The sequence below is a fragment of the Varanus komodoensis genome, unplaced genomic scaffold (genome assembly GCF_004798865.1).
Source record: "Varanus komodoensis strain SLA01 unplaced genomic scaffold, ASM479886v1 scaffold29_1, whole genome shotgun sequence".
In the NCBI taxonomy this organism is placed as follows: domain Eukaryota; kingdom Metazoa; phylum Chordata; class Lepidosauria; order Squamata; family Varanidae; genus Varanus; species Varanus komodoensis.
Window position 1 is genome coordinate 9,270,315 of NW_025335759.1, and position 25,551 is coordinate 9,295,865.

At 51.6% G+C, this 25,551-nt stretch overlaps 1 protein-coding gene across 1 annotated transcript; it reads left to right on the top strand.

Moving 5' to 3' along the window:
• The first annotated feature begins 12,482 nt into the window (after positions 1–12,482).
• On the top strand, positions 12,483–25,521 carry LOC123025881 (cell surface glycoprotein MUC18-like). The gene is made up of 8 exons (XM_044435002.1): positions 12,483–12,798; positions 14,193–14,320; positions 16,493–16,694; positions 18,678–18,820; positions 20,034–20,199; positions 20,984–21,122; positions 21,544–21,648; positions 24,231–25,521. The coding sequence occupies exons 1-7, from the start codon at positions 12,726–12,728 to the stop codon at positions 21,632–21,634; spliced, it is 942 nt and encodes a 313-aa protein (XP_044290937.1). The 5' UTR covers positions 12,483–12,725; the 3' UTR covers positions 21,635–21,648; positions 24,231–25,521.
• Positions 25,522–25,551: the final 30 nt, after the last annotated feature.

Consider the following 25,551-nt stretch of genomic DNA (forward strand, 5'->3'; position numbering starts at 1 on the left):
ACTAAAGCGAAGAGAACGAACTTGTGATCCGCTCTGCGCATGGGCGGGCTCCGACCGGAAGATGTGCGCATGCCCTCGGGGATTGGCTCGTGCGACGATGGAAGTTGGTCTGCGCGTGCTCGCCAAAGTTAGCCGCGACGCTAGTAGAAGGCTCTGCGCGTGCGCAAAGGAATATACCATTTGATTATAGGAAGCGGGGAGGGACGTGAAGCAAGAAACAGGGAATTCGGTATCGTTAAAGCTCCATCCTAGACGTATTTACTCGGAAATAAATCCCATTAATTTCCATGGATTTTGCTGCTAAGCAATACTAATGTTCCTGCTTCCCCCTCTATGAGGAATAATGGCATATTCCAGGGTGAGCACTTGAATGATGATCATAGGCAGGCAGACAGACCTGCCTTTTTTTCTTCCAAGGAACTGGATGCAGCCGACACGGCGCTCTCGTTCCTTGTTTTAGCCTCACAACAACCCTGTGAGGTAGGTTAGGCTGAGAGGCAGTGACTGGTCCAAAGACTATTAGGAAATGTCATTGCTCGCTGGAGTCCAAGCCCGGCAGCCCCAGCAATGTCTTCTTGATCCCCAGGCAGCTGTACTGTGTCCACCACAACGGGGAAGTGAGTGCAGTCTGACTGCCCACTCCGTGGAGCAGGCTTCCCAAACCTGTTGCCCTCCAGATCTTTTGGACAACTCCCAGCATCCCCAGCTGGACTGGGGATGCATGGTGTGGAAGACTGGGCCTCTTTAGCCCCAGTCCCCATGGTTGCAGGAGCCAGATGAAAGGGCAGGGGAGCAGGCATCCAGACAGCTGGGGCTGCTGCAGTCGGCCTGTGGTGCTGTCCCCTGATCAGCTTTGGTGGAGCCGGGGAGTGGCGATGGCCAGGTCCCGCTGGCAGAAGAACAGAAGCTGTGCAGAGACATGGACAGGGCCATGATGGAGTTCGGCTAGGGCTGGGCTGGTGAATAAGCTGCTTCTGGGGTGCTTCGCAGTCTTGAATCCCAAAAGTGCACAGGAGCTTTTTCTGTGCAATGGCAGCAAGGCAGATGGGCTGCTTCCCTCCCATCTCGATAGTGCAGGCAGGTCTACCCTGTGGTGCAGGGCTGTTAAAAGCACAGGAGCCCTCTAGGAACAGGCCTGGCACTCGGGTAGCTTTCCTACAGCAGGGTTCCCCAACCAGGTTCCCTCCGGGTATTTGAATTTCCAACATCCACCTGCCACAGTAGACATGGCCAGTGGTCAGGGATGCTAAGAAGTATGGGAGGCACCAGGCTGCAGAAGGCTCATCTGGAGATTCACGGTGTGTTGCCTCATGCAGGAGACGATTTCCTGCATTGAAGTGCCCAGCAGTGGGTGCAGCTGAACTCCATGCAATAGATAGAAAATGGTCAGCTTGGCAGCCGTTAGAGGGAGCTCTAGTATTAATCTGGCTGGTGAGTAGCCCTGGCAAAGACTCAAATGCCACTGGTGAGCGCTTTAGAGACTGCATGACCTGGCGGAGTTGCAGGGGGCGTTTTTGTCACAAGTAGGACCCGTCAGCTATTTCCATCATCACCCCATAAACTAGAAAATGGCTAGGAAGATCTTAGCCTGGATGACTGCCAGTTTCAAAGGAGGGAAGTAGCAGACGAGAGTTCTCCATCCAGCAGAGCAAACTAGACTGGAATATGCAAAGCCAGGGGAAGAAAGTGCTCCCTGGGGTGCAAGCCTATGCATGTTTAGACCACATAAAGTTACAGATTCTTCACATCTGCCAGCTAGCAGAGCTGGCCTGGAATATGCTGAGAGTTGTGGGGAAGGGGGGTTTCTATCTAGACATGCAAAGGACTGTACCCTTGGCCTCCTACAGATCTTTTTAATTAAGCAGCCCAGAGGGCTGTATTCAAGGCCCAGAAGGTGAGGTGTGATACATATCAAATCCTGGAAGAAACATGTCCTGTCACTGCTATCTCCCCGCCCCCCTCACAAATCCTCTCTCTGCAGCAGTTTTCCCTAACCTAGTGCTGGCTGAGGGATTATAGGAGTGGTAATTCAGTGTATCTGCAGGGCACCACATTGGGGAAGGCTGGTCAATGACTTAAGCTAACCCGTGGCACAGAAAAACATCCATTTGTGGCACACCTGGAGGTGGAAGATTGGTCTCTGCGTGGATTGGCTCCTGGGACTCGTGCAGTCCTTTGAACCACAGAGCAGGCAATGGGAGAGATGTGCGCAGGGCAAGAAGTTGTAAAGCAGGGATGGGAATGTGGGATCGTCCAGATGTCGGTGGACTGCAGCTCCCATCAATCCTAGACAGCATGACCAGCAGCAAGGGAACATGGGAGCTGCAGTCCAACATGATCTAGAAGGGCATGGGTTGCTCATTCCCTTCACAGCACATACCATCATTTCTCGACCACGTCAAGTTCCAGTGAATCCAGTTTTGAACCGCTGCAAGCCGGCTTCCCCCGAACTATCCTGCTTCCATCCATATTCAGCGTCCGTATAGCCTGAAGTGCATCTTGGAAGCTGAGTGAGGTTGGGCCTGGCTGAAATCTGAATGGGCGACTTAACTGTTGCAAACTGCACAGAGCACTTTGGCTACAGGTGATATAGAAATGTAATCGAGTAGTAAAAATAATAATATCCAAGTATGGACAAGCCCATCTGAACTGTGAAAGCACACTTCCCATCATCCACAGCCAGCATGGCAGCCATGCAGGTAAAGGGAGTTGTAGTGCACAAACAATGCCTTCTGGAGGGCTCTAGGTTGGGAAAGTGTGAATTAAAACAGGGGGCTTAATTCAAGTCACATTCTATTTTAAAATATGTTCAATATAAAGCACTATAAAAACTGGATGGAAAATTCCGTATTAGAAAAGCTTTTCCCTCATTTCCTTTGAGTTGACATACACTGTCTAAAAAGCAAAGCAAATATGTTTTCTTTTTTCCTTAAGAACTACTATTTAATATACATATTCATTCAGATTTATTCAGTTGATCAGGAAGTGAACTAGAACCTATATATTAATTGTTTGGTAAGCCTGCAATCCTATATCCACTTACCTGGAAATAAACCCCACTGAATTCAATGTGTTTTACACCTGAGTAGATCTGTATAATGGAATCGCTCTGTCAGAGTTCATTAATCGAATTACTGTCTCAGTCAAGACATCCAGAATACAAAATTTCTTGCTGTCCCTTTAAAAGAACCAAAGGGGAGGGGGGTTATAATGAGGATGATGTCATTTTCCAGGGGGTCACATGGGGCTCCTGACTGCTACTGAATGAAGTCAGTTTTATTTTTATTTTATTTTTTTCTGCATAGGCAAGCGGAGGCATGGAATTTAATCCACCTATGAGAGCGTTCTGCTGGGGTTGCAGCATCTCTTGCGTCTCAAGTGCTTAAGCAGTCAGGGTTCATGCAGTATGTCACATCAAAAGCAACAAGAAATTCAGCTGTGGTTGCGGGAGAAAGCGGGTTTTAGAGAAGCACCCACAGTTGCGAGAAGATGGACGGGGGCCTGTTCCCCTTTCGGGGGCAATAGCAACCACTTTCACAGCGCATGCTGAACACTGTTCCCTTCTGATTGTGTTCCTGGTGCTTTCCGATTTTCCCTGAAAATGAACAGCGTTTGAGCTGGAAAGAGTTAAGGTTTTCCATGATTCCTCATTGCCTAGGCAAATGTATGAGAAGCACTTCATCCGGTGGTTTTCAATAACTCGGCTGGTCCAGAGCATGGAAGCCTTTGGGCAGCAGCTTAGAGCAGAAAACAGGATACAATTCCCTAGGGCAGGAAGGGGCAGCCTTTTGGGGCCCAAGTGCCGCACCCCCCCACACACAAGCTCTTGAGAGCCGTGTTCCAGCAAAGGTCAGAGGCAAAAACAGGCCGAAGGACAATCTCACATAAGCACACGTACAAGTAAGCCCCTCTCCAGTCCAAATTCTACTCTGACTGCTCTGTAGCTTCCTCTTCCTGTCACCTGCAAGAACACTGTGGGTTCTTTCATGTTCAAGCTGTTCTGTGCTTCTGAGACGTGGGAACTCGCCCTGTCCCAAACGGCAAAGACCATCAATCCCGAATCGCACATCATGTTACCATTCCGGAGCAATTCTGCTTGTTCATCTAAACAGTTGAAGAGCCAGGACAGATAATTCAGTTATACAATCAAGGAAGGGTCACTTGCTTTGCATGTACACCGTCCAAAGTTCACATATGTTCCACCCTGAGATACGGGTGACACCCATTCTCCTTTCACTGAGGACAAGAGATCCATCAAACTGAGCATTAAGGCTTCACTCAGGATGTGCCAAGCTTCACTTCTCAGCTAGGTGCACGCCCACAGCTGCAGTCTTGAGGGCTAGAAACCTGCTCTTTGTTGTTATAGGTAATTAATTCTGTGTCTCAGTACCTGAAGTCACACTACCTCTGTGCTTGTGAGAATGCCTATCACTGGTGCTTTGTGATGTGAGAAGTGCCAGGCCGGTGCTAAGGATGAATGCTAATGATGATGTTGCATTTCTGATCCAGAACACAGTCCATTACATCCAGTTGCTGACAGCCGTAAGCCAGTTCCCCAGGAAGCTCTCGAATAGCGTGAAGGTGACAGCAGTCCCTTGTCAGGTAGCCACAGCACCTGATTCTCGAAGGTATCCTGCCAGCATGCATACAAGTCCTGCTTAGCTATCACATTCAGTCATCTTTGAAAGACTTCTCCTCCAGGAAGTCATGTCTAATCCTTCAAAAGAATTCTGTAAAGTCTGTGAAAGATGCTGAACAACTGTAATACGCTACAGAGAAGTGGCATGTTCTTAAATATTTACTTTCTGCTGATGAAAAGATGTAGGAAGCTCGCCAGGAAGCAAAAGGAGAAGGGGAGCAGGCCAGGACTGCTGTGACTTGCCCCAGGTGGAATTTGATCCTGAGTCCAAAGGACAGCCACGGGTGCGCGCGAGTGCTGAATGTTCCTCCGAAACGCCTGGTGAGGATTTGCCTCCCCTGTTCCACTGCAGATGAGTTCCTAGAGCAGGCCGGGTCTTTGGAACAGCAGCCTGTGCTATGCTTTCATCCCCACTCACCTGGCCTTGTTCTTGTCCGTGCTTGTATTCTCTCTTCCCTCCAGAGAGCGCCTACACTCCCCCCCCCCACCCCCCGCCATCTGCAGGTCAGCCATGGCCCTTGATCTTTCGCACACTGTGTTAAAAGCTGAAGGTGCTCACCCGGAAGATGGGGAGTGTACAGCTTCACAAACGTGTTGCTTCTTGCCGACTCAGATCGGCTTCAGTGCTTCTTTGACATGCTGTTTTTGCTGTCAGCTGAGATGGGTTCTTGTTTGACTCATGCAAGATCTGAACCTGAACAGGTTCCGTCCAACTCAAGACTAGCATTGCCAAGGTTTTCTTTTGCGCCTTCCTTCCCAGCGGCAGCACCTTAAGCAGCCTTACACCAATCCATCTGGCAGGTGGAAGCTTTTCCCAAACAGCACTAAAGGCACAGGAAAAGTCACATCTGTTAAAATGTGCCCCAGGAGCAAGAAGACAGTTGTGGCCAACCTTGCTATCAGACACACCCTATCCTGTCTCCTCTGGGGCACCCCACAGAGGTTTGCGAACTGGCAGTGATGCAAGCTGTAACTTTGCACATCTGGAAGGCACAGAGCTGGCCAATCGGTTCCCCTGGCCTTCGAGAGACCAGCCGAGACCTCCGAGCATCCTCTGAGCTTTTGGGTCGGGGCAGCGACAACATGCCAGCGATCCAAAGTACTTCCAGGCCTGGAGAAGCTCACTGTGGCGGAGACCCTCCCCCTTGGACATTTCTAGCTTGCTGGGCCCTAGTGCTTGTTGAAAGCACCGAGTGGCTCTGCCCATTGTGGAGAGGGGCAGGGAATGAGCACCAAGTGGCTCTGCCCATGGCTTCTCCCCCCTTTTACAACTCTTGCAGCACGGTTCGCAACCCGATTAAACCTCCTGCACCGGCATCAGCTTTTGCAGGCAGCCACAAGGCGAGGGACTGAGCCGCCAGCCTGCTTTAGCCCCGCCCACCTGCTTTGTGATGTCGCATTTCTGAGAAGGGAAGAAGGGAAGTGGCAAGCCACATTTCCCTTGAGGCCAATGTGGTACCATCACAACAAGGGGCCTCCCATTGCCTGGTCCCCTTACCTGGTCAGCTGTCCTCATGCTACTTCCTGAACCACGGCAGGGGTGTCTGCGGTGGCGAATGGGTTCTGAGACGAAAGCAGAAGCTTCGTGACTCACATCTACACTGAACCGGGAGCTGTGCTCTGCCCCCAGTTCCAGAAAACTTGGCTCGGATCGCCTTGTAGTAAGAAAAAGCCCTCGGTGTGTGGCTGGGGACAAGAATTTGCGGGGTGGACTGTGCACCCCTGAGCACGGCAGGCTGGCTTGGTGAAGGGCACAAGGGCAGCCACAGCACAGTCCCTTCAGGCCACAATATGTTCTCATGCTCTTCTGGTGGCAGTTGAGGCAAGGGGGGCCACCATCAGAAGCCTGATGGTGGGAGCTCGCCGCGCTGGCTGGAGCCTTCTGGGAGTTGTAGTCCAAATCTTTTGGATCAGAAAGCTGATCAGCGATGAAATTTGGAGAAAAGGGTGTCTCCAGATGGTAGGCATCCAATTCCCTGCTGTTTTAGGCAAGGCACTTACCATGCACTCTTCATTCCCTACTTGCGTTATTTAGACAACATCATGACTTTCCAGTTCGGTTCTTATGTCTAGCAAGCACTCTCCGTGAGTTTTTTAATAGGAAAGGAAATGCAGCAGTTAACCGTGAAAAGGAAAGAAACCGCTCTTTTCCCTAGCGTAGTTCTGCTGCTGCAACTTGGCCCAGTGCTCCCTGGAGGTTCTGCAACACGGAAGCAGAAAGGAAACATCCTTTATAGAGTGCTCCCGTCTCAGTTCTGGGGGAAGACCAAAAGTAGATACAGTAGATTAAAGCCAAATCACAGTTCCATGTAGGAAGTATCTAAAACTGGTTAAGTCTGGAGCCTGAAGACTTTACCTGCATTTATGTTCACAAAGGACGCATGGCACAGAGCAGGGCTCTCGCTGTGTTCCTGTTTGCCCAGTCACGAGAGTGACCCTTTATCTGTTTACCCAGTCCAAGAGTAAACTACCGGCAAAGGCCCTTAAAGTACACACCAGCTGCTGCTTGAGTTTAACCAGTTACTCATGTTGCTGGACTGTCTGAGCGGAGAAAGAGAACAGTGCTGTATTCTTTAAAGAGCAAGAGATGCTTGTAAATAGAGTTGTTAGCTGTTTTCAAGTCCCACCTGCGTCCCCCCCCCCCCCCAAATCGGATGGGTGCAGCATTTTCCTTCCCTTCATGTATTTAAACATTAATGAGATGTCCACACTGACTGACTTTGAGGTGGGTAAGGAAAGGCTTTGACTGAGAGCATTGCTGGGTTAGGCTGTCGCAAGATGCAAAGCTGCAGGTGAGGGGAGGGGAGGGGACCCCCTGCTAGCCTTAAATTTGGGCTTTCCCATGTGGTTCAGCCTTGGCACCCGCCAGGACCCTCCCCATTCTGCATTTTTGTCTCTTCAAAGGTTTTTTCATCAGTGTGTTTTAACTCGGAGGCTGGCATCCCGCCAGGCAAAGTGCCTTCCTCCAGCGCCACCTTTATTTGGATTCCAAAGAATGCTTTGGTGGTTTGGAGATCAGACTTAGCCTTGTACTTAGGTTCAGTGCCTTTTTTGTTAAAAAAAAAAAAAAAAAAAAAAAGGTGCCGGAACTCAGGTCACACACACATAAACACACACACATATAAACATCCGCCAGCAGTAAGCAGTGCGCGACCACACACACCAATCCCAAACCAAGCAGTGGGCTGAGCAGCCCTCACTATCTCACTATCAGCACTATGTTAATGATGTTAATCTGCACTATGTTAATCAGTACTATGTTAATCAGCACTATGTTAATGATGTTTGCTGCTGACCTGCTACACTGACCGGGATTCAAAATCACTTAGTAAAATCCATTGAAAAAAAAGGTGCCGGAACGCTGTTCCGGTGCATTCTATGACAAAAAAAAGCCCTGCTCAGGTCTGTCTTCTGGGAATTGGGCCTTTTGTGATCAGCCCTGGCCCCCATGGCAGAGATTTTATGAGATGCCCACAACCCTTGTTCAGAAACGCCAAATGTGCGCCCACTGGCTCGGGAAGGCTGGGGACTCCTGCGGCCCAGCCCCTTTCCTTGCATTTCCTGCTCACAGGCTCCCCAGTTGGCTGCATCCTAGTATTTTAAAAGCCAGCTGGCCAGTACTTTGCTGGCCACATGAAAATAAACCCAGCATCCCACTTCCCGCAGCCTCCACAAAGCCGTGGCTTCCGCTGACAGCAGTCACCTTTCACTGCTTTCCAGTGGCACATCTCCGTGAACGGAGCAATCCCTTCCAGTCATCCTGGGAAAGAGAGTCTGATGGTTCTTTCCTCCTCCATGGATTTGTCTAATCCCCATCTTAACAGAGGCCATCACCCTGTCGGCCGGCAACGAATCCTATAAACCGTCTATGCATTGTGCAAAGAAGGGCTTGCTTCAGCAATCCAGGATGAAGTTGCTATGGATAACCTGAGGTTTTGCCGCTCTGCCTGCCGGCAAAATCTTACCAAGTACTGCCAGCATCGTTATCTCTCTGATGCACAGATATCCTGTAATTTTTACTAGAGGTCTTATGGTGACTTAATATTTTTAAAGTATTATGTGGTGTGGTGGTTAAGAGTGCAGGACTGGGACTCAGGTGATCTGGGTTCTAAGTCCCTGCTCAGCCATGGAGCCAACTGGGTGACTCTGGGCCTGTCACAGCCTCTTGAACCAACCTACCTCACAGGGTTGTTGTGGGGATAAGATTAAGAGCAGGGGGAGAAGAATGATATACGCTGCTTTGAGTTGTTTAAAAACAGGCAAATGTGGGATAGAAATCTAACAGATAAATACAGGAGCAGTGAGTCCTTCCCACAGGGTTTGCAAGCAAAGCAGGGCAAGGAGTAAGCAAGAGCAGATTTTGCTGCATGCGAAAAGAGGGCACAGCATCTGGAAGAAGGGTGTGGGGGGGAATTCTGGGATATATAAAGGAATAGGATGCCAGCACTGTCCCTGTTCTGTTCACAGTCTGATGCTGAACTATTCAGTGCAAATATAGCCCCCCCCCCCCCCCACACACACACACAAGGGACCTTAAACTGATTGTCGGTTTTGTGTTTACAACAAAAGTACCAATCCTGTGGGACTTTCAGGTCTCAAGGGCCTCCTTTCGCCTGGTGTGCCAAAGGCGGGAGAGAGCATTCCGTAAGATAAACACGTGAACATTTGCTCCTGAGGAAAACTCCAGGCCTTTAGTGCAAACTTCCTCAACCCAGCCCCTTCCGTGTATCACAACTCCCAGCATCCCCCAATCAACTTATCTGGAGGGTACCACGTTGGGGATGCCTAGGCTAGAGTGGATGGCTGACCCATCGTCTGTGTTACGGCTGTTTGGGCCCATCTCCAGTATGAGGAAGCAGTTCAGGACTGAGTTAGCTTCTGCAGGCAGCCACTCCCCTTTTCCCCTGGCAGGAATTCCACAGGTGAAGCATTCCTGCATGACTGAACCCAACAGGCACCTGAATATGCTTGTTGTTGAACTTAAAAAAAAAGTGAAGAATAAGAGGAAAAAGGAATCCTGCCAGAAGAAGAAAAAGTTAACCCTTGTAATTTTTATGCTAGTCTGTTCGAGTAGCAACAACAAACGGTTTTGCCGCTCCTTAAAAATGTGAACGCTTCATAAATAATACATTGCTAGTCTTTGGGGTGCCACCGGATTCTTTGTTCTTAATAGCTTTCAGTGTAGAAAGCAGGAGTCAGTTTTACTTTCGCTTTTGCTTGGTTAGACTTTGTTCCCCGAACTGAAGGCTTGGAAGAAAGAAAACTGGCTTAGGCAATGTGCGTGCTTACAGAAGGTTGCGCAACCGTCGCAGCTGTAGCAAGCCGAGACAAAAGTCCAAGTGGAAATTCCCACACCAAGGAGAAATGTGATCTTAACATCAGTACATTGAAAAATGCCTTCCCTCTTAGACCTCACAGAGAACGCATCAAAGTTCGCCTCCGCTGTTGTTCTGCTTTCTCTCTGTCAATTCCAGTGCTTTTTTGCCAGTTTTTCTGTCTTCGGTAACATATTGCTCCATTAACATCTCTTAAGATCCACCGAAGGATCCTTCTTTTGGATGACTGCAATGCGCTGTACACAGGGCTGCCTTTGAAAACAGTCTGGAAACGTCAACTGATCCAAAACAGGGCAGCAAGACTGGCAGTGGGGACTGGCTTACGAGAACGTATGAACCAGTCGTCTCCCTGCTGCACTGCTAGTTCAAGCTCAGACTCAATTCGAAGTGCTACTGCTAGTATTCAAAGTCCTAAACAGCTTAGGCCAGGTTCTCTGAAGGACTGCCTCATCCTATTTATTTATTTAGAGTTTTTGTATGCCGTCCCATCACTTATAGCCTCGGGACAGTCACATAAATAAATAAACATAGTACAAAATACAGTTAAAATCCGGAAACACCCTGGCTGCACAAGTAAAACCTACAGATATTAAACATTATTAACATATTTTTTAAATAAAAAGGTCTTAGCCCGGCGCCGAAAAACAAATAATGACGGCGCCAGGCAGACCTCTCTGGGGAGCGCATTCCACAGATGGGGTGTCACCACAGAGAAAGCCCTCCTCCGGGTACTATATGGACCTCCCCAGCCCCTAAGGTCATCTCTGGGGATCCTTCTCCAGGAGCCCCTTCCAAAGGGGGGCCTTTTTGGTTGTGGCACCCCAGCTGTGGAATGAGGTGTGTCTGGTGCCTACTTTATTTTCTTGTCAGCACCAAGTAAAGCCCTATTTATTTGCCTTGCGTTTAAACACTTTCTTTTTAATATTACTTTTTATCCTGTACTGCTGCTATGCATCTCTGCTGATCCAAAGGCAATTGCTGTGTTTCTGTTGTTTGTTAACTTTTGTTTGTGTGTGTTCTTTTAACTTAGGTAAGTGGCCAGAGAGCCACTGCTATTGGGCAGTATCAAAATTTAATAGTTATTTGCATTTCTTTCTTGGCTTTTCTCAAAGGAATGCAGGACAGCTTCTCACGCCCACCATTTTGCCCTCACAATAACCCTGTGCTGTAGATTAGAAAGACTGGGAATGGCCCCAGATTAAACAGGCTGAGTTCAGACAGCACAATAACCCACACTCAGAGGTTTGTCATTAAACCATGGGTTGTTGATCTGTGGATTCATGTGTGTTGTCTGAAGCTTATCATGGTTTGTTAACCATGAAGAACTTATAAAGAGAACCCATGGCTTGTTTGATGGTGAGCTGAGGGCTGTTCATACCCACGTTTCAACAACATACTGTTTGGCAGCAACCCACATTCAGCCCCTGAGTGTGGATACCTTGTTTGAACAGACTCACAGAAAAAATCATGACTGAGTAGGGACTTGAAGCTAAACCGCCAGCCCCCAGTCCAGTACTAACCACTGCACCACACTGTCACCATGGGACCATCTAGAGGTATCAAGTTTAGGGGAGCCCTTCTCTGGGGGCTGTTCCCCCCTTTATGAAAAGTATCGCTTTCAGCTTAACTGCACAAAGAGGGGACAATTTTCCCACCCAAAGGAAAAGGAGAATTAGGAAGAAGGGAGCAGGAAGTACTGGTGAGACTACACTGGATTGCAAATTACTTCTAATTGCAAAGCAACTGCTGATTGAGAATTTCTGGGGCACCAGGCAAACCGAAAATATGTGTTTTAATTGAGGCGATTTGGAGGAGAACTTAATTGGCTGGCTTTGCCTTTTGTCGAATTTAAATAAATCCTAGTAATTATTCCTAGATTTGCATATTTGGATATAAATTAACCTGCGCAAAATTTATGTAGGTTTGTGCCCTACACAGTCACAATCTACATAAATCAACCACGGACCCTGAATCTTTCCAGCGCATAGCAATGTGTCTGGTCCCACAAAACTCTGGTTTCTATTTTTGTTTGCCGTCGATGTAAATGCGTAAATGTGCGTTCTGACGTGAGCACAGGTAAGAGCGCCTCAGACTGAGGCAGCTCGCTGTTGATCTCCTACTCGCTTTCCCGGAAGTCAACAGGAATGACTTCTGAAGACACGTGTCTAGGATTCCACCGTCAGAATCCGATCTGCAAAGAAGAGCCGCGCGATCGGGGATGGCGGCAGCCGAGACGCCGGCTCGGGGGCTGGGGAGGCGCTCGACTTGCCCGGCAGCCTTGGGCCGCCTGGGAAGTTGCCCTTTGCAAGGGGCGAGCGGGAAGAAGGAACCCGTCCCGCCCGGCTCAGCCACTCCGCGGCGCCGGGACAATGCAGCCCCGCCCCTCGGGGGAGTGCGAGGAGGCCGCCTTCACACGTCTCCCCGCCCGTGTGGACGCGCTCGGGCCAGAGACGCGGGCCAGCCAGGCGGAGCGGCGGAGCAGGACGGCGCTCCCTCCCCGCAGACTCCTCCGCCCGCCCCTGCCCGGGGCGCCCAGACCGGCCTCTCCGGTCGCGGCGGCGCTGCAGCTCCCACCCCTCGCGGCTGCTCGGGGCGCGCGGCTCTCCCGCCCGGGCGCACTTCTGCTCGGCTCTGCGCGGCTTTGCGACACCGCGCCGTTAACGTAACTCCGCTCTTGTGGGTTCCCCCCCGCCGCTGCCGCCGCCCTTGCAGGACAGAACCAGCGGGGGAAGGAGCCGCGCGGGACGGCGATGGCGCAGTTTCCAGGCAGACTCTGGCTTCTGGCCCTGGGCCTGGCGGTGACCCTGCGCCTCTCCCGGGCAGGTGAGTCGGATCGCGACCTGGCGCTGCAGCGCCGCCTCCTTTTGGGGGGGGGGCTGCGGGGGCGCGCCCGCGGGCAAGCCGCCTTCCCGCTGGGGTGGCCGCCGCTGCGAGCCCGGGGGCCTTTGCTTCGCCGAGTCCCACGCGCCGCGCAGAACAGGAGCGTGGGGCACGTGATGGGAAACTTTCTTCTCGGGGCCGTGGGAGCCTCGCCGAGTGGCCTTCCCCAAGCTGGTGCCCGTAGAAGTTTTGGATTTCATCGCCCATCTGCCCCGGACAACCTCGGCTCACGAGACGTCCCAAAAGGGCAGCGCAATGGGAGGGTGTCAGGCTGGGGAAAGTGCAGTTAGACAAAAATATCGGAAACCACATCCTGTTGAAACTGGGGCCAGGTTGTTGTTGGATAACAATTTCCAGACATGGCAGTCAATAGCAGGGAAAAGTTTCCCTTGTTCCGCATGTACTGGATTTCTGGTTTTTGCTAACAGCACAGGAGCAGGACTGGAATAAAAAGTTGGCAACCTCCTTTTGCAGCCCCACCAAGGTTTTGTCCTGCTTCTGTGTGGTGCAAGAAGATAAGGGAGAGTTTTACTGCCCCAGAACTGACCCTAAAATTTGAAAGGAAAATAGCTTTGTTTGGCCGCAGCTGTAGTTCATAGTGACTGAGCAATACCTTGTGGGAACTCCCCACTTGGATCTAATTTCTGGCATGACGGACAAGCAAGCTGCTCCCTCCAAGCCTCAGCCCCCCCATCTTCAAAATTATAGAGGCTAATAGTCAACTGCCTTACAGGCTTGTTTTGAAGATCATGGCATCTACAAATGCTAGGTACGCCTTCTTATAAGAATACTTACTGGTTGTTGATGCTAGAAGGACTTAAACAGCTCAGTGCCGCCCAGTGGAGAAGTTGGAGGGATGGAAGTTCCCAGACACTCTGCATATACTTCATGTACCCAGAGTTGACCCAAAGACGGATGCACCAGGTTCTGAGCCTCTGTACTTGCTAAAATTAAGCCGCGGGTGCGGTTTGGTGGCAGGGTCCTCAGCCTGGTACCCACCAGATGCACCAAGACTGCAGTACCCATCTTCCCCAGCCAGCATGGGAGTTGTAGTGTGGCACATCTGGAGAAGATTTGGAGAATGGGATACACTGAGAAAATGCAGAAATAATCCTGTGCATGTTTAAACAGAAAAACATCCTTTTCCCTGTCTAAACATTTGTAGGATTAAGTGTAACAAGCACACTAAAAACGCAAAACGGAAGGGTAACAAGATGAAAACAGCACTTCTCTCAAAGGAGGAAGTTACTGAGGCTGATCTAGTGCAGGGTTGGGAGACGGACTGGCTCAGGGTAGACGGTGCCTCATTCCAACCTTTCTGTCTTTCTAATTTTCAGGGCTGCCCGTCATCCGCCTCAATGATCAGGCGGGTCCTATTCTGGAGGGCAGCAATGTGACCCTGGAGTGCCTGAGTGACGAAGGAGGAGAGGATTTAAGCGAATTCACCTTCCAGAAATTCAGCAAGGTTAGGCAGTGAAGGATCCTTCTTGTCCGCCTGCCCATCCCTGCCGCTTCCTGCAACCTCGTGTCCTCTAGGCGTTGCCGTTCAAAACAATTCCCAGCATTCTGGCTGTGCCAGGCGGGCTGGATGGCTAAGAGCCGACGCTGGTGGAGGCTGCGTTACCTGCAGGCAGGCCTCCGCCCACCTGGCGGACGAGTGAGGGTTGTTTGCTCCACGGGAGCAGCCCGCTGCCGTTCGGCCGGCACGTACCTAGTGGGCAGGGCCGTGCGTCATGCAGGCGGCGGACAGCTCGGAACAGAGGGCATCTTGGCAGTCGCGCTCCTTTGCTAGGGAAGCCTGGGAACTGCATTAGGAATCCGCGAGGGAGCCTTCCCGTCTTGCCATTCCTGCGAGCCCTGGAATCCCTTGGGCAAAGGCCTGGCAGAAAGTTCTATTAAACCGTTTAAGTTTGAGCTTTGAGCAAGACCTGGGTCAAGGCAGAGGTCACGCAACCACTTGGGTGGCAATTATCCTTCTGATTAGAATTAGTATTCAATTCATTTAAGGGTGCAATCCAATGTACGTTTCCACCAAAGATTCCTGTCCTGCCCCAGCCAGCCACATTGGTGGGAGTCTGTCCTGGCTAAGCTCATGCCTGGGCTTCCCCTCCAAAAACTTGGGGACATGGTAATTTTGTGAGCATTTCTTGATACACACATGCTTTGGGGGACACAGAGACCCGGGGAGCACTTTCTGAGGTGTGGTGCACTCCTGCCGGACAATATGCTGTGCTCAGTTAAAGTGAGGAGATTATCTTAAGACTACCAAAGCTTCAGGTGAAAGGGCACAACCATTATTTTAGCACAGATGTGTGTGCAGAAAAGCGGCAGCGATATTAGCTTGCCACTGCCTAGCACTGGGCAAGGCCGACTAGGACAGGAACAGATGGCGGCCGTCATTAGGAAATGTAGCGATGGCTTGAAAAGGGGATTAGGCGAATCTAGAGAGGGCAGGGCTGTCCGTGACTCCTCGCCCCGATGGCTGGATGTTACCTGCCACTGCAGAGGCGATGTGCCGATGTATACCGGTCGCTGGGGAGCATGGGCAAGAAGGCATGCTTGACCGTGCGCTCTGCACGTGGCTTGGCCACAGGCAGCCAGCTGGTCACGGTGTGGACATGCTGGACTGGATGGATCCCCATTGCGGCAACAGGACACCCAGTGGTGAGCTCCGGGCCATTGTTGCTGGAGCTCCCGGTGCCTAAGTTACAGGTCAACACGGCGCGGCCTTCCTCAACACGGTTGCTCCTTGACGTTGTGAGACTTCAGCTCCCATCGGCCCCAGCTAGCTTGGCTAGAGATCAGGAGGGCTGAGACGTGTCGCTCAAAACATCCGGCGGGCTCTAGAGGCGGGTGGGGTGTCCCACGGAGTCAGGCTCCAGGGCAGTTACGCAGTTCAGGCCAGGCATGCAAAGGAGGTTGGCCACCCTGGATGGATTCCAGATGAAGCCGAATTAAACAATAGCTTGTTTCCTGCAGCGAAGGTTTCCTTTTGACTCCTGGCTTGGTGAGGATGTTGAGGCGGAAGGCGGCAAGACAGCTGACCTTGGGACAGGGCAGTTCCCCGCAGTTGGATGACTCATGTGGGGCAGGTTTCAAAGGAACGGCTCGCAGGGCTGCATTGCAGCACGTGCCCCGGGATCGTGTCTTGGAGGTGCTTGCACTCGTGGCGGAAAGCCTGGGCCAGGAAAGGAGCCTCATTTTCCTCCCGGAGCCACGGCATGGATGCAGCAGCATCTGTTCCCTGGGGAGCGTGTGGCCATTCCCACAGTGGAGGCATGCAGGATGTGGTCCGGCAGTTGTCTGTTACGGATGCTTCAGCTTGCAGTCCTGTATCGGGCAGGGGTTGGACCCAGTGGCCTAGCGGCCGCCTCTAGCACTATTATTCTCTTCAGCCCTGATGGATTGCCACCCGCCCGTCTTCTAGAACCCCAGCATGCCTGAACCCTAGCTCCATGCTTTTTCTCAAAGTGCATCCATCTGAACAAGCAGCACGGAAGGGCACTGAAACCGTGCTGCTTTATGGGGTGAGCAGAGGGGCTGGTACTCCCATTCCTGGACTGCTTGCAGGGCAGAGAAGAAGCAGGCTTGCAAAAGGCCGTGGAGCATGTGAGGCATTTTCTTCTCCCCTCCGCAGTGGCTCCACAGCTGGATCTCTCTGGACAAAGGCAGCAGGCTGCACTGCTGGTTCTACGACGTGACTGTGAGCCGCGACAACGGGCGCCTCCTGTTGGCCATCAACGACGTGCAGTACTGGCACTCCGGTCCCTACCGCTGCGCCAGTTCCAATGCCACCAGCAACGCCTCCGTCTCCGATGTGCTCGACCTGAAGATGGAGTGTATGTGGGGTTTCTTCTTTCCTCCACTAGATGGCAGTAGGGAAGTGGTACATGAGGACTGGGAGCTTGTGATTTGGATTAACATATTCTCACAGTTTGCACCCCCCCCCCCCCCACACACACACACACGCTTCCTGCATTCTGGTTCATCAGCTCTTGTGCTGCCACCATTTTGCTGTGGTGCAGTTGAGCCAGCTTGCGTCTCTTAAGGCAGACTATAATTTACATATTTTAAGATACAAATGGAGTTTACTCAAATTGGCATCCTGGCCACCAGCTAGGCTATCCCATGATTTGTGCAAATCAGCTAATTCTGTACTAATTCAGTGACATGGTTTTCAGGTTCCTATTTGCACAAATTTGATTAGACTGGGCTTTTTTAAAGGTGCAATTCAAGGTTCATCTTGGAGAAGGAGATCTTTGAAAATGCCTCAACTCGGCCTGCTCCTGCCGGCGTTTGCAATCGGAAGTGGGCAGGAAATTGATCGTGCACAAATGAGCCAGATTTCCCTGTTTTCGTACATCCATACTTGGCAGTATAAGATAAATCTATCCATGGATCTGCTGGGGAGGCTGCCGTTTCAAAGGGAATAGAATAACAAAACAGGGAATCAAAGGGCTGATAGAAAGCGCGTGTGTAGTACATTTACTTGCTACGGTGTACTGTTTAACGGGGTAGTCCAATGAAAGAGAAAGGCAAATTCCATGTAGGGGATCATTAGGAATGGGGCTGAAAGTAAAACTGGCAATATCCTAATAGCTTTACACAATTCGGTGGTGCAATCACATTTGGATTCTGTGCCTCTGCACCTCAAAAAGGGCTTTGTAGACCTAGTTCAGGTGCAGAATGAGCGGCCAAAGGGGTGAAGGGGCAAACGCTTCTGAGAAAAGGTTACAATATTTGGGGCTCTGTAGCTTAGGACAAGGCAAGGGGGACATGAAAGAGTTGCGTGTTGTGCAGAAAGTAGGTAGGGAGTAGCTTTGCTCCTGTCTGGAAACCAAAACCCGTGGCAAAGCCAGTGAAAGAAAGTGGCGGAAGAGTCGGGACGGATGAAAGGGGGTTTTGTTCACACAGCGCGTGGTTAAAGAGTGGCGTTTGCGACCATGAGCTGTTGCGATAGGCACCAACGTGGGCGGCTTAGAAAGGGAATTGGACACATTCGTGGGGATTAAGGTTACCGGCAGTTGCTACTCTCGGTGGCCAGACCTGACCTCCTGCAGCACAGGCGAGCGGCAAAGGTGTTCTTGTTCATTTGTGGGCTTCCCACAGGCATCCGCTTGGCCGTTGTGCGCACGAAATGCTGGCCCAGCCAGGCCTTTGTTCTCACCCAGCATGGCTGTTCTTACAGCAGCTCATTAACTGTGCTCTCTATTTTCTGGCACACGCTGCTGCTCTCGGAATGATTGAGGTCATGTTGAAGATCAGCCCTTTGGGCATCTTCTGGGTGGGTCATCGCAGCTCTCACCAGAACTGGGAGCATTTCCTTGTAATTTCAACGTGCAACGCTTCTGCTAGGAGCTGAGCTCCACCTTCGTTCTGGGGTGCTTCCAGATAGGAGGTTATTAGCACTACCAGTTAGTCCTTTCCTCAACAGGCTTTTTAGTGGAAGGGCGAAATGATGGAAGCAGCACTGGGAGAACGCTGGGGCGGGGCGGGAAATGTGGTTCCGGATGGGGAATGCCATCATCTGCTCCCCCGTAAAACGGGGAATGAGCAGGGTGAGGCACCCTTCAGCAGGTTTCACTGCCATTCCTCCTTCCCAGGATATTCTGAGAACTGCCGTATCCTCCGCATCAGACGCCCAATTCCCAAGTTGCCTTGGGGGCTGGAGACGGCAGGAGCCACACCAGTTCGACTTGGACTAAGCCTTCGTGCGTTTGTTAATATGGGAGAGCTGCGCCTGTTGGCTCTCCAGGACTTGGAATCTCACCTGTGAGCGAAGCCTAAGAATGGCATGAATCCCCTTTTCTCTCTGGCCACAGATCTCCGCGGCGTCCACATCTCTCGTGCAAACTCCTGGTGTGGGACCATGGAGAAAACCATCAGAGTGCAGGAGGGCCAGGATGTGAAACTCCTCTGTTCAGCAGATTCCTCGCAGACACCGCTCTTCGAATGGACCCGAGAGGTGAGAACTTTAGAGGAATGGGGAGGGGGGTCTTTCCTGCAGCAGGGACCCCAAGACCGTAAGGCTGTGCTTGAGCTCAGCAGAAGGACCCCCAAAGGAGGCAAAAGATTGTTGGCCCCACCAGGCAGGAAGGGACCTTCCACCAGGGCGGGTGTGCTAGATGTTTGCCTATTTTTTGCATGGCAAAACTGCTCTTGCCTGCCAGGGATTTATCCTGCAATGTGCTCTCCTCCAGTCCCTGTTCTTGGTTCCCTAACTGGTTGCTGCTGAAGCAACACTGAAGAAACGGTGCCGCTTTCTTCCTCCCCTCCCCTCCCCCTGCAAAAGCCATTTTCACCTAAGCTTAGTGGACTTGTACATCATCTTACAGCCTGACAGGAAAATTAGCTTAAAATGAATGGGCAGGGCAGGGGGATTTCCAAGGTAAAATTGGCTGCCATTGGGAAAGGGCTGAGCACCCCTTCCCGTTAGCTAATTTGCCTGTGCAGGTATCTCTCCGTCCCGGTCCCTGCATTAGCATCGTGAAATAAACACAGGTCTGGAAAGGCTGTTTTACCTTATAACTGGCAGGTCCGCCCTCAGTCTTTCACCTCTGGTGCCAGAATGTTTATGACCAACATGTCTCTCCTTGGGATGCAGTTCCGAGGGTGAACGTAGGCCTGTCGCGGATGTTTTGTGCTGAGGGGGCAAGGAGTTACGGCAGGGGAGCAGCCCTGGCAGCTCAGCAGACATGAGGCGGCAGCTCTTCAGATTGAACGTGCAGCTTCCCAGCTTCCCCTTGAAGAGACAAATCCCCGCGACTTTGCCCCGTGGTCCACATCCTGCAGCCAAGAAGACCTATCTGGGGGATATCCCAGCTCCCCTTCCATGAATTCTCAGTGTGCATTACTTTTTTAAACCGTGTTTCTGAATGTGTGCAATGGAGGAAGAAGAAAGGGGAAAGAGACAGCCAGTATTTAACTGCCCCAGAAGTAAAAGTACTCCTGCTTGCGGTCAGTGGGTAGAACAGCATTGGAAGGGTGGTCCATGGTAAAACCCAATTTGAAGACACTTTAAATGTCACATGCAGCCCAGATTTCAGCTCTTGCTGCTCCGGGGGCTCATTTGGACCCAAAGCCTTAACACAGGAAATAGCGTTGTGGCTTAAGTGTGGCCCAAGTCATGGCTCTGTTGGAATGCATACAATTTTAACAGCTCTTCTCTCCCACAACAGGGGGACGACTGGATTCTGCCATCCAACACATTAAACCTCAGCAAGGTGAACCGGGAACAAGCCGGGACCTACACTTGCCGGGCTCAGCATCCCACCTTGGCCCAGCTGGTGAAGAGCAAGTCAGTCCTCCTGCTTGTGGATGGTCCTGAGCGCTCATTTTCGCTCGGTGAGGACTCTTTCCTAGCACCTGCAAAGGGTTTTTTTGTGCAAGCGCCCTGCATGCCTCAAACATGCAATTTTACCGGTTGGACTACAACTCCCATCACCCTTGAGTATGGCTTATACTCGCTGGGGCTGTTGGGAGTCATAGTCAAACAACACCAGGAGGGCCACATGTTCCCCACCCCATGCTGCAAGGCATTTCTTATATCCATGTTTTTCGTGAATTGTCTCCCCTCAGCCCTTGCAAGAATTTTCCCCATGGCGTCCCCGCCTGTTCTAGGTCCCCAAAGCTACGAAACATTCCGGGAATTCTTCAGAGTTCTCGATGACTTTCTGTGCCTTTGGGTGGGTTTCTTTTTAACCTACGGATGTTATTTGCAAATCTCCCAGTCTTATCTCTATAAGCACCTTAACTCTGTATCAGCCAGTGTCAGTACCACCGAAAATCAGCCTGCCCTGGTGCTCCTGTTGTCCAGATACCCTCAAGCTAAGCCGGCATTTCGCAGGTCTCTTTCTTCAGAACACATTTTGCAGTCCTTCGCCAGCCCTGAGCATGTGCTCTCCAGGAGGAGTTGAGACCTGCCCGCAGCCTTGGAAAAATAGCTTCTAAGGGCCGCTGGCGACAGCTCACAGAAGGCACTCCCTTAATCGGAGAGGACGCTGCCTGTGTAGGCGAAGGGAGGTGTGGGTGGCCAGGTGTGCGCCGCTCTCCCCGTCTGGCTGGAGGGCCGGGGCCTTGCTGCACTCGGTCGCTGACGCCTCGTCTCCATCTCGCCTGCTCGCTGCAGAGTCCCTGATGTCGCTCAGCACCCCGATGCTGGCCCTGTCCGTGGCGCTGCCCGCCGTCCTGCTGCTGCTCCTGATCATGGTCCTCGCCGTCCTGGTGCCCCGTCGGCGAGCGGCCGCGGCCAAGAAGAAAGCCGCCCAGTGAGTGCTGTGTGGGTTGCGTTTGCGGCTGGGAGGCTGGCGGGTGGTCGAGCCGCCTGGTGGCCTGTGGGCCCTCTTCTCACCCCACAACCCAAACCTGTAGCCTGTGGGGGTTACTTAACCAAAGAGAATGTACGAGTCTGTACTGCATGTGGCACGGATGCCGGTTTCAACTCATCGTTCCTGATCCATGGCCATCCCTGAACGGGCTCACTTAATGGGTGAAGCAGAGCCTAGTTCACACATGTTCGACACCTGATGTGCGGGCAAGCATGACATCCTAATTTCCCTCGACAGTGTGTCGCTCGGTGCAGAATGCCCCCCTCTCGCCCGCCTAATCTCCATCTTTTCAGCTTGCACATTGGAACAAGTGATGGAGAAACTCAGACTGGGGTGCTTGTCTTTGTCTTTATCTCTGCAGGCAAGAGGCTGGCCAGCGTACGCCTATCTACAAAGGCAGCCTCGAATCTGTGCCTTCCGTCGTGGGGGATACCCACCCTCTGGTGATGTAATTAAGAGACCACAGGTAGGCAAGACTGCATAGGCTGGAATACCCCCTCCCCATTTTGCCTGCGGTTTTCCTTCCCCTTGTTTCTGAGCTCCGAGTAGGAAGCTTGGTTCCTTATTGAGGATTCCCTAGTTCTGCATTCCGTGAGGGATCCAGAAATCAGCTCGACATCTGGGGGCGGGGGCGTCCAGAGAGTCTTTGCAGGAATCTTCCTGTGGGTCAAAAGCAACCTGTGATGATGTAATGCCCGTATAAATACTCCTCCACATGGTCAAAGCAGGCGTAACGCAGCCGCAGATTCCAGTCTTCTCCTTTCTCAGGGTCAGACCTTAATGGGGTAATTCTCCTATGGATGGTTAGGATTTCCAGGTAGGCTGGTATTTCATCACGTTAATGCACAGTTCCAAGGGACTGCTTTGGAATGCTGTGCTCCAGGGGAGGCATGAGATTTGTTCTTCCTGTGATGTTGCCCTGATGTAAACAGTCTCCCCTCATAGCCAAGGACAGGTAGACAGTTCCCTTCTCCGCCTCCCACTCAGTCAGTCTGTCTCTCTGTCTGTCATTCTCACACACACACACACACACCTTTGTTGCATTGATAGTGAATTTTGGAAGATCTCCACTGGGGCAGGAGCATAGAAAAGAGAGGCAAAATTCTCCGGTTTTCAAAGAAGCCACCTGGGGCTACTCATTAGCAAAAGAGCGACAGGAGAACCTACATCCTTTCTGGTTTCGACACACGCAGCGGGCCGTCTGTGCGCGGAGCAGGGGCCACGTGGGAAAACGCTTGCGCTCATGCACCCTCTTCCCACAGGAAGCCGAGTTCAAACCAAACCCTGCTGCGCTGAAGCTGTCACGAAGCCCCGGGGACCCACCCACCCGATCTTCTGCACTCTCCTGAAGCAGGAGATCGGGCGGGCAGCTTCTCCAGGGACCCTGGGAGAGGGGACGGAGGGATCCCCCTTCAGGCATCCTGCTGGCTGCCTTCGTGGCGTCCTGCCGGTGTGTGAGCGGGTCTGGTATGTGGGCTCCAGAGGCCCTCCTAGCATGGGAGGGGGCTTGCAGCCTGCTGCCCCTCCCACATCGCCAGCTGAGCAGGATTCCCCCCACCCCTTCATTTGCCGGCTAAACTCTGGCTCCTGAGCTGCTTGCCTGGACTTGTCCCTCGCCGGAGAGGCTTCTCCACCCAAGCACAGCCCCTGCCAAAATCCTAAGGATCTGTTTATCCCAAGACTGGTGCCCCGCCACCCCACAGTCAGTGCAATCCCAAAAATACGCCCCCCACTCTCCCCCCATGACAGTTTAGTGCAGAGCACTGACCACTGAAGACCGTTCTATTTCGGAGAAGCTCTTGCAAGTGACCTGCAGCAGCAGGCAGTGCTGAAGGCCACACAGGCGTGTAGATGGGAAATTACCAGAAAATACTTCCCCTTTTCTCTGGCTGCCGGGAACTAAGCAGGAGGAGGAGGAGGGAGGGAAAGCTGTGCCCACCTACAGCCAGCCCAAACAGGATACGTCCAAGGGAATACGGCCCTCCAGAACACTTCCCCACTCCTGCATTACAGACGTAAGGTAGCCTCTAGGGAATAAATTCGGAAAAACATCAGAACTGGAAATGCCGATCCAGGAAAGAAACGGCGTATCTAGATTTATCCTGCCTTTTGTGCTGAAAGCGATCATTGGGCAGCTTGAATTATCCTCGGTATTTCATCCCTACAATAGCAGCAGCCCCTGTGAGGTAGGCCAGGCTGAGCGCCAGCGACTGGCCCAAAGTCTCCCCAGGAACTTAATCTCTGACTGCAGAGAAGAACTCCAGTCTCCCAGATCCTGGTCCAGCTTTCCGGCCACTCCATCTCCCTGGCTGTGAACGTCTCAACCACACCTACATGGATTTGAACCCATGACTTCTGGATCCACAGCAAGGCCCCCTCGCTCACTGAGCCATATTAAGAGAGCCAGCGTGGTGCAGTGGTTAAGAGCACAGGACTGGGACTCAGGCGATCCGGGTTCGAGTCCCCACTCGGCCATGGAGCCAACTGGGTGACTTTGGGCCAGTCACAGACTCTCAGCCCAACCCACCTCACAGGGTTGCTGTTGTGGGGATAAGATGGAGGAGGAGAATGATGTAAGCTGCTTTGAGCCCTTTGTAGGAAAAAGGCAGGATATAAATCGAAAAAATAATAAAAAAAATAATAATAAATATGGTTGGAATGTAGAAAGGATACCGCCTACAGCTATAGCCCTGTTTCCTTTCAGAAGCCACCATGTGGGTGTCAAAACCAAGATCCAGATAAAAGCAGGAGTGGGGGCAGGACTGTTCCATCCTTTCATCTTTATGAGGAAGTGTTCTAATTGATTGGTCTCATTTGCTGCCCAAACGGGGCACCTTAGATCAGCATCCCTAGACATGGTTGGCCTACAACTCCCAGCATCCCCAGCCAGCATGACCAGTGGTCAAGGATGCTGGAAGCTGTAGCCCTACCAGGTCTGCAGAACCAAGTCTGGGGACCCTGCCTGGGAAGTCATGGCTGAAGCGGCTCTTGCCTGGGGCCACCTCTGCAGACTCTGCCGGCCAGCTGACTTTCTTCTCTTTTCCCCAGGTTGAAGGGAGTCTGGTTCCCCCGCACCCCCGGCCTTTGTCACTTTCAAGATGCAGCATCTTCTGACTATGGGATGGTCATAATGTACAGTGACTGTTTTTGTATGTATATGTTTGAGCTATTGTTTCATTTTTTCAGGAGGGGGGAGGTGGCACAATTGGGACCAAAAGTGTGGGGGGCAGCAGTGATGTTGGAACCCCCCTCCCCTGTTGGGGGCGAGTTGCCACTTGCCTGCAATTCTCTGCTTCTCTTTAGGAGGGCAGGAGGGTAACGTTTGCTTAGGGCTGGTCTTTGATCTCAGTCTGTCCTGGCAAGACTTAGCCCTTTTCTTCTTGGATCAAGGCTTCTTTTTCAGGTATTTCTACTTATTGTAAATTAATGAGAATAAGTCACAGAGCCTGCACTCAACTGTATGCTTTGCAGGATGTTTTTTAAAAAAATTACCGTTCCAGCCTTTGCACACTATAACTTGTTCCCAATTTTCCCCGCTTCTCTTTTGTCGCTGCCCAATTTCCTTTCATATACCAAAGAATATTACTCAAAAGTTTCCACTGAGGCTTAACCTCCTTACTCTAAATTCCTTGTGAAGCAAATGAAGAGCAAACAAACCAGGTCTGGGGGAATTAATATTGTATGGACTACTGGCCAGAGGGACTACTGGCCTCGAATTTTAGGGCAGAATTTTGGAGTGTCACAACCCCTACACCCAGGTGTAAATGAAAGCCAGTGTGCCATTTGGTTAGAGTGTTGGACTAGGGCTCGGGAGAGCAAGGGTCTAGTCCCTACTTGGCCTTGAAGCTTGCTGGTGACTTCAGGCCAGGCAGTAGCTCTCAGCCTAGCCTACCTCACAGGAGCGTTGTGAGGATAAAACGAAGAGGAAGAAGATGGTATAGAGTGCCTTAAGTATAATGAAAACATAATGAGTGGCCTTTGTGGATAGTGGGAGAGGGCCTGGAGGGGAACCACCTGCTCTCGTGCTCCGTTTGGAAACGTAAAGCATTCGTTTTCTCGTGTCCTATTTTGTACCTTTAAGAGTCCAGCTTCCACTGTAGCCCTGTGCAAAAATGCAAGCGCCCCTTTGCTCGAGTTCTTGCAGTAGCTTTAAGGCCAGGAAGCAGCAATACATCTGGAATTTCGGTGGAGCTTTGCTATTATTTGCATGCCAGCACGCAGTGGTGATGGTGAGAGGCGGAGCAACTGTTTATTATGCCTGTCTCTGCAGTGTGCAGTTTAAATGTCCCCCCATCCGGCACTTCCTTTCATCAAAATAAAAAATCACAAAATCTTGCAACGGTGGCTGTTTGGAGCGTGCGGCATCGGG

Coding starts and splice junctions, on each gene's coding strand:
- LOC123025881 (XM_044435002.1), top strand. CDS start 12,726: ATGGCGCAGTTTCCAGGCAGACTCTGGCTTCTGGCCCTGGGCCTGGCG. Junction 14,321..16,492: donor CCTTCCAGAAATTCAGCAAG/GTTAGGCAGTGA, acceptor TCCCCTCCGCAG/TGGCTCCACAGCTGGATCTC. Junction 21,123..21,543: donor GCCAAGAAGAAAGCCGCCCA/GTGAGTGCTGTG, acceptor TTATCTCTGCAG/GCAAGAGGCTGGCCAGCGTA.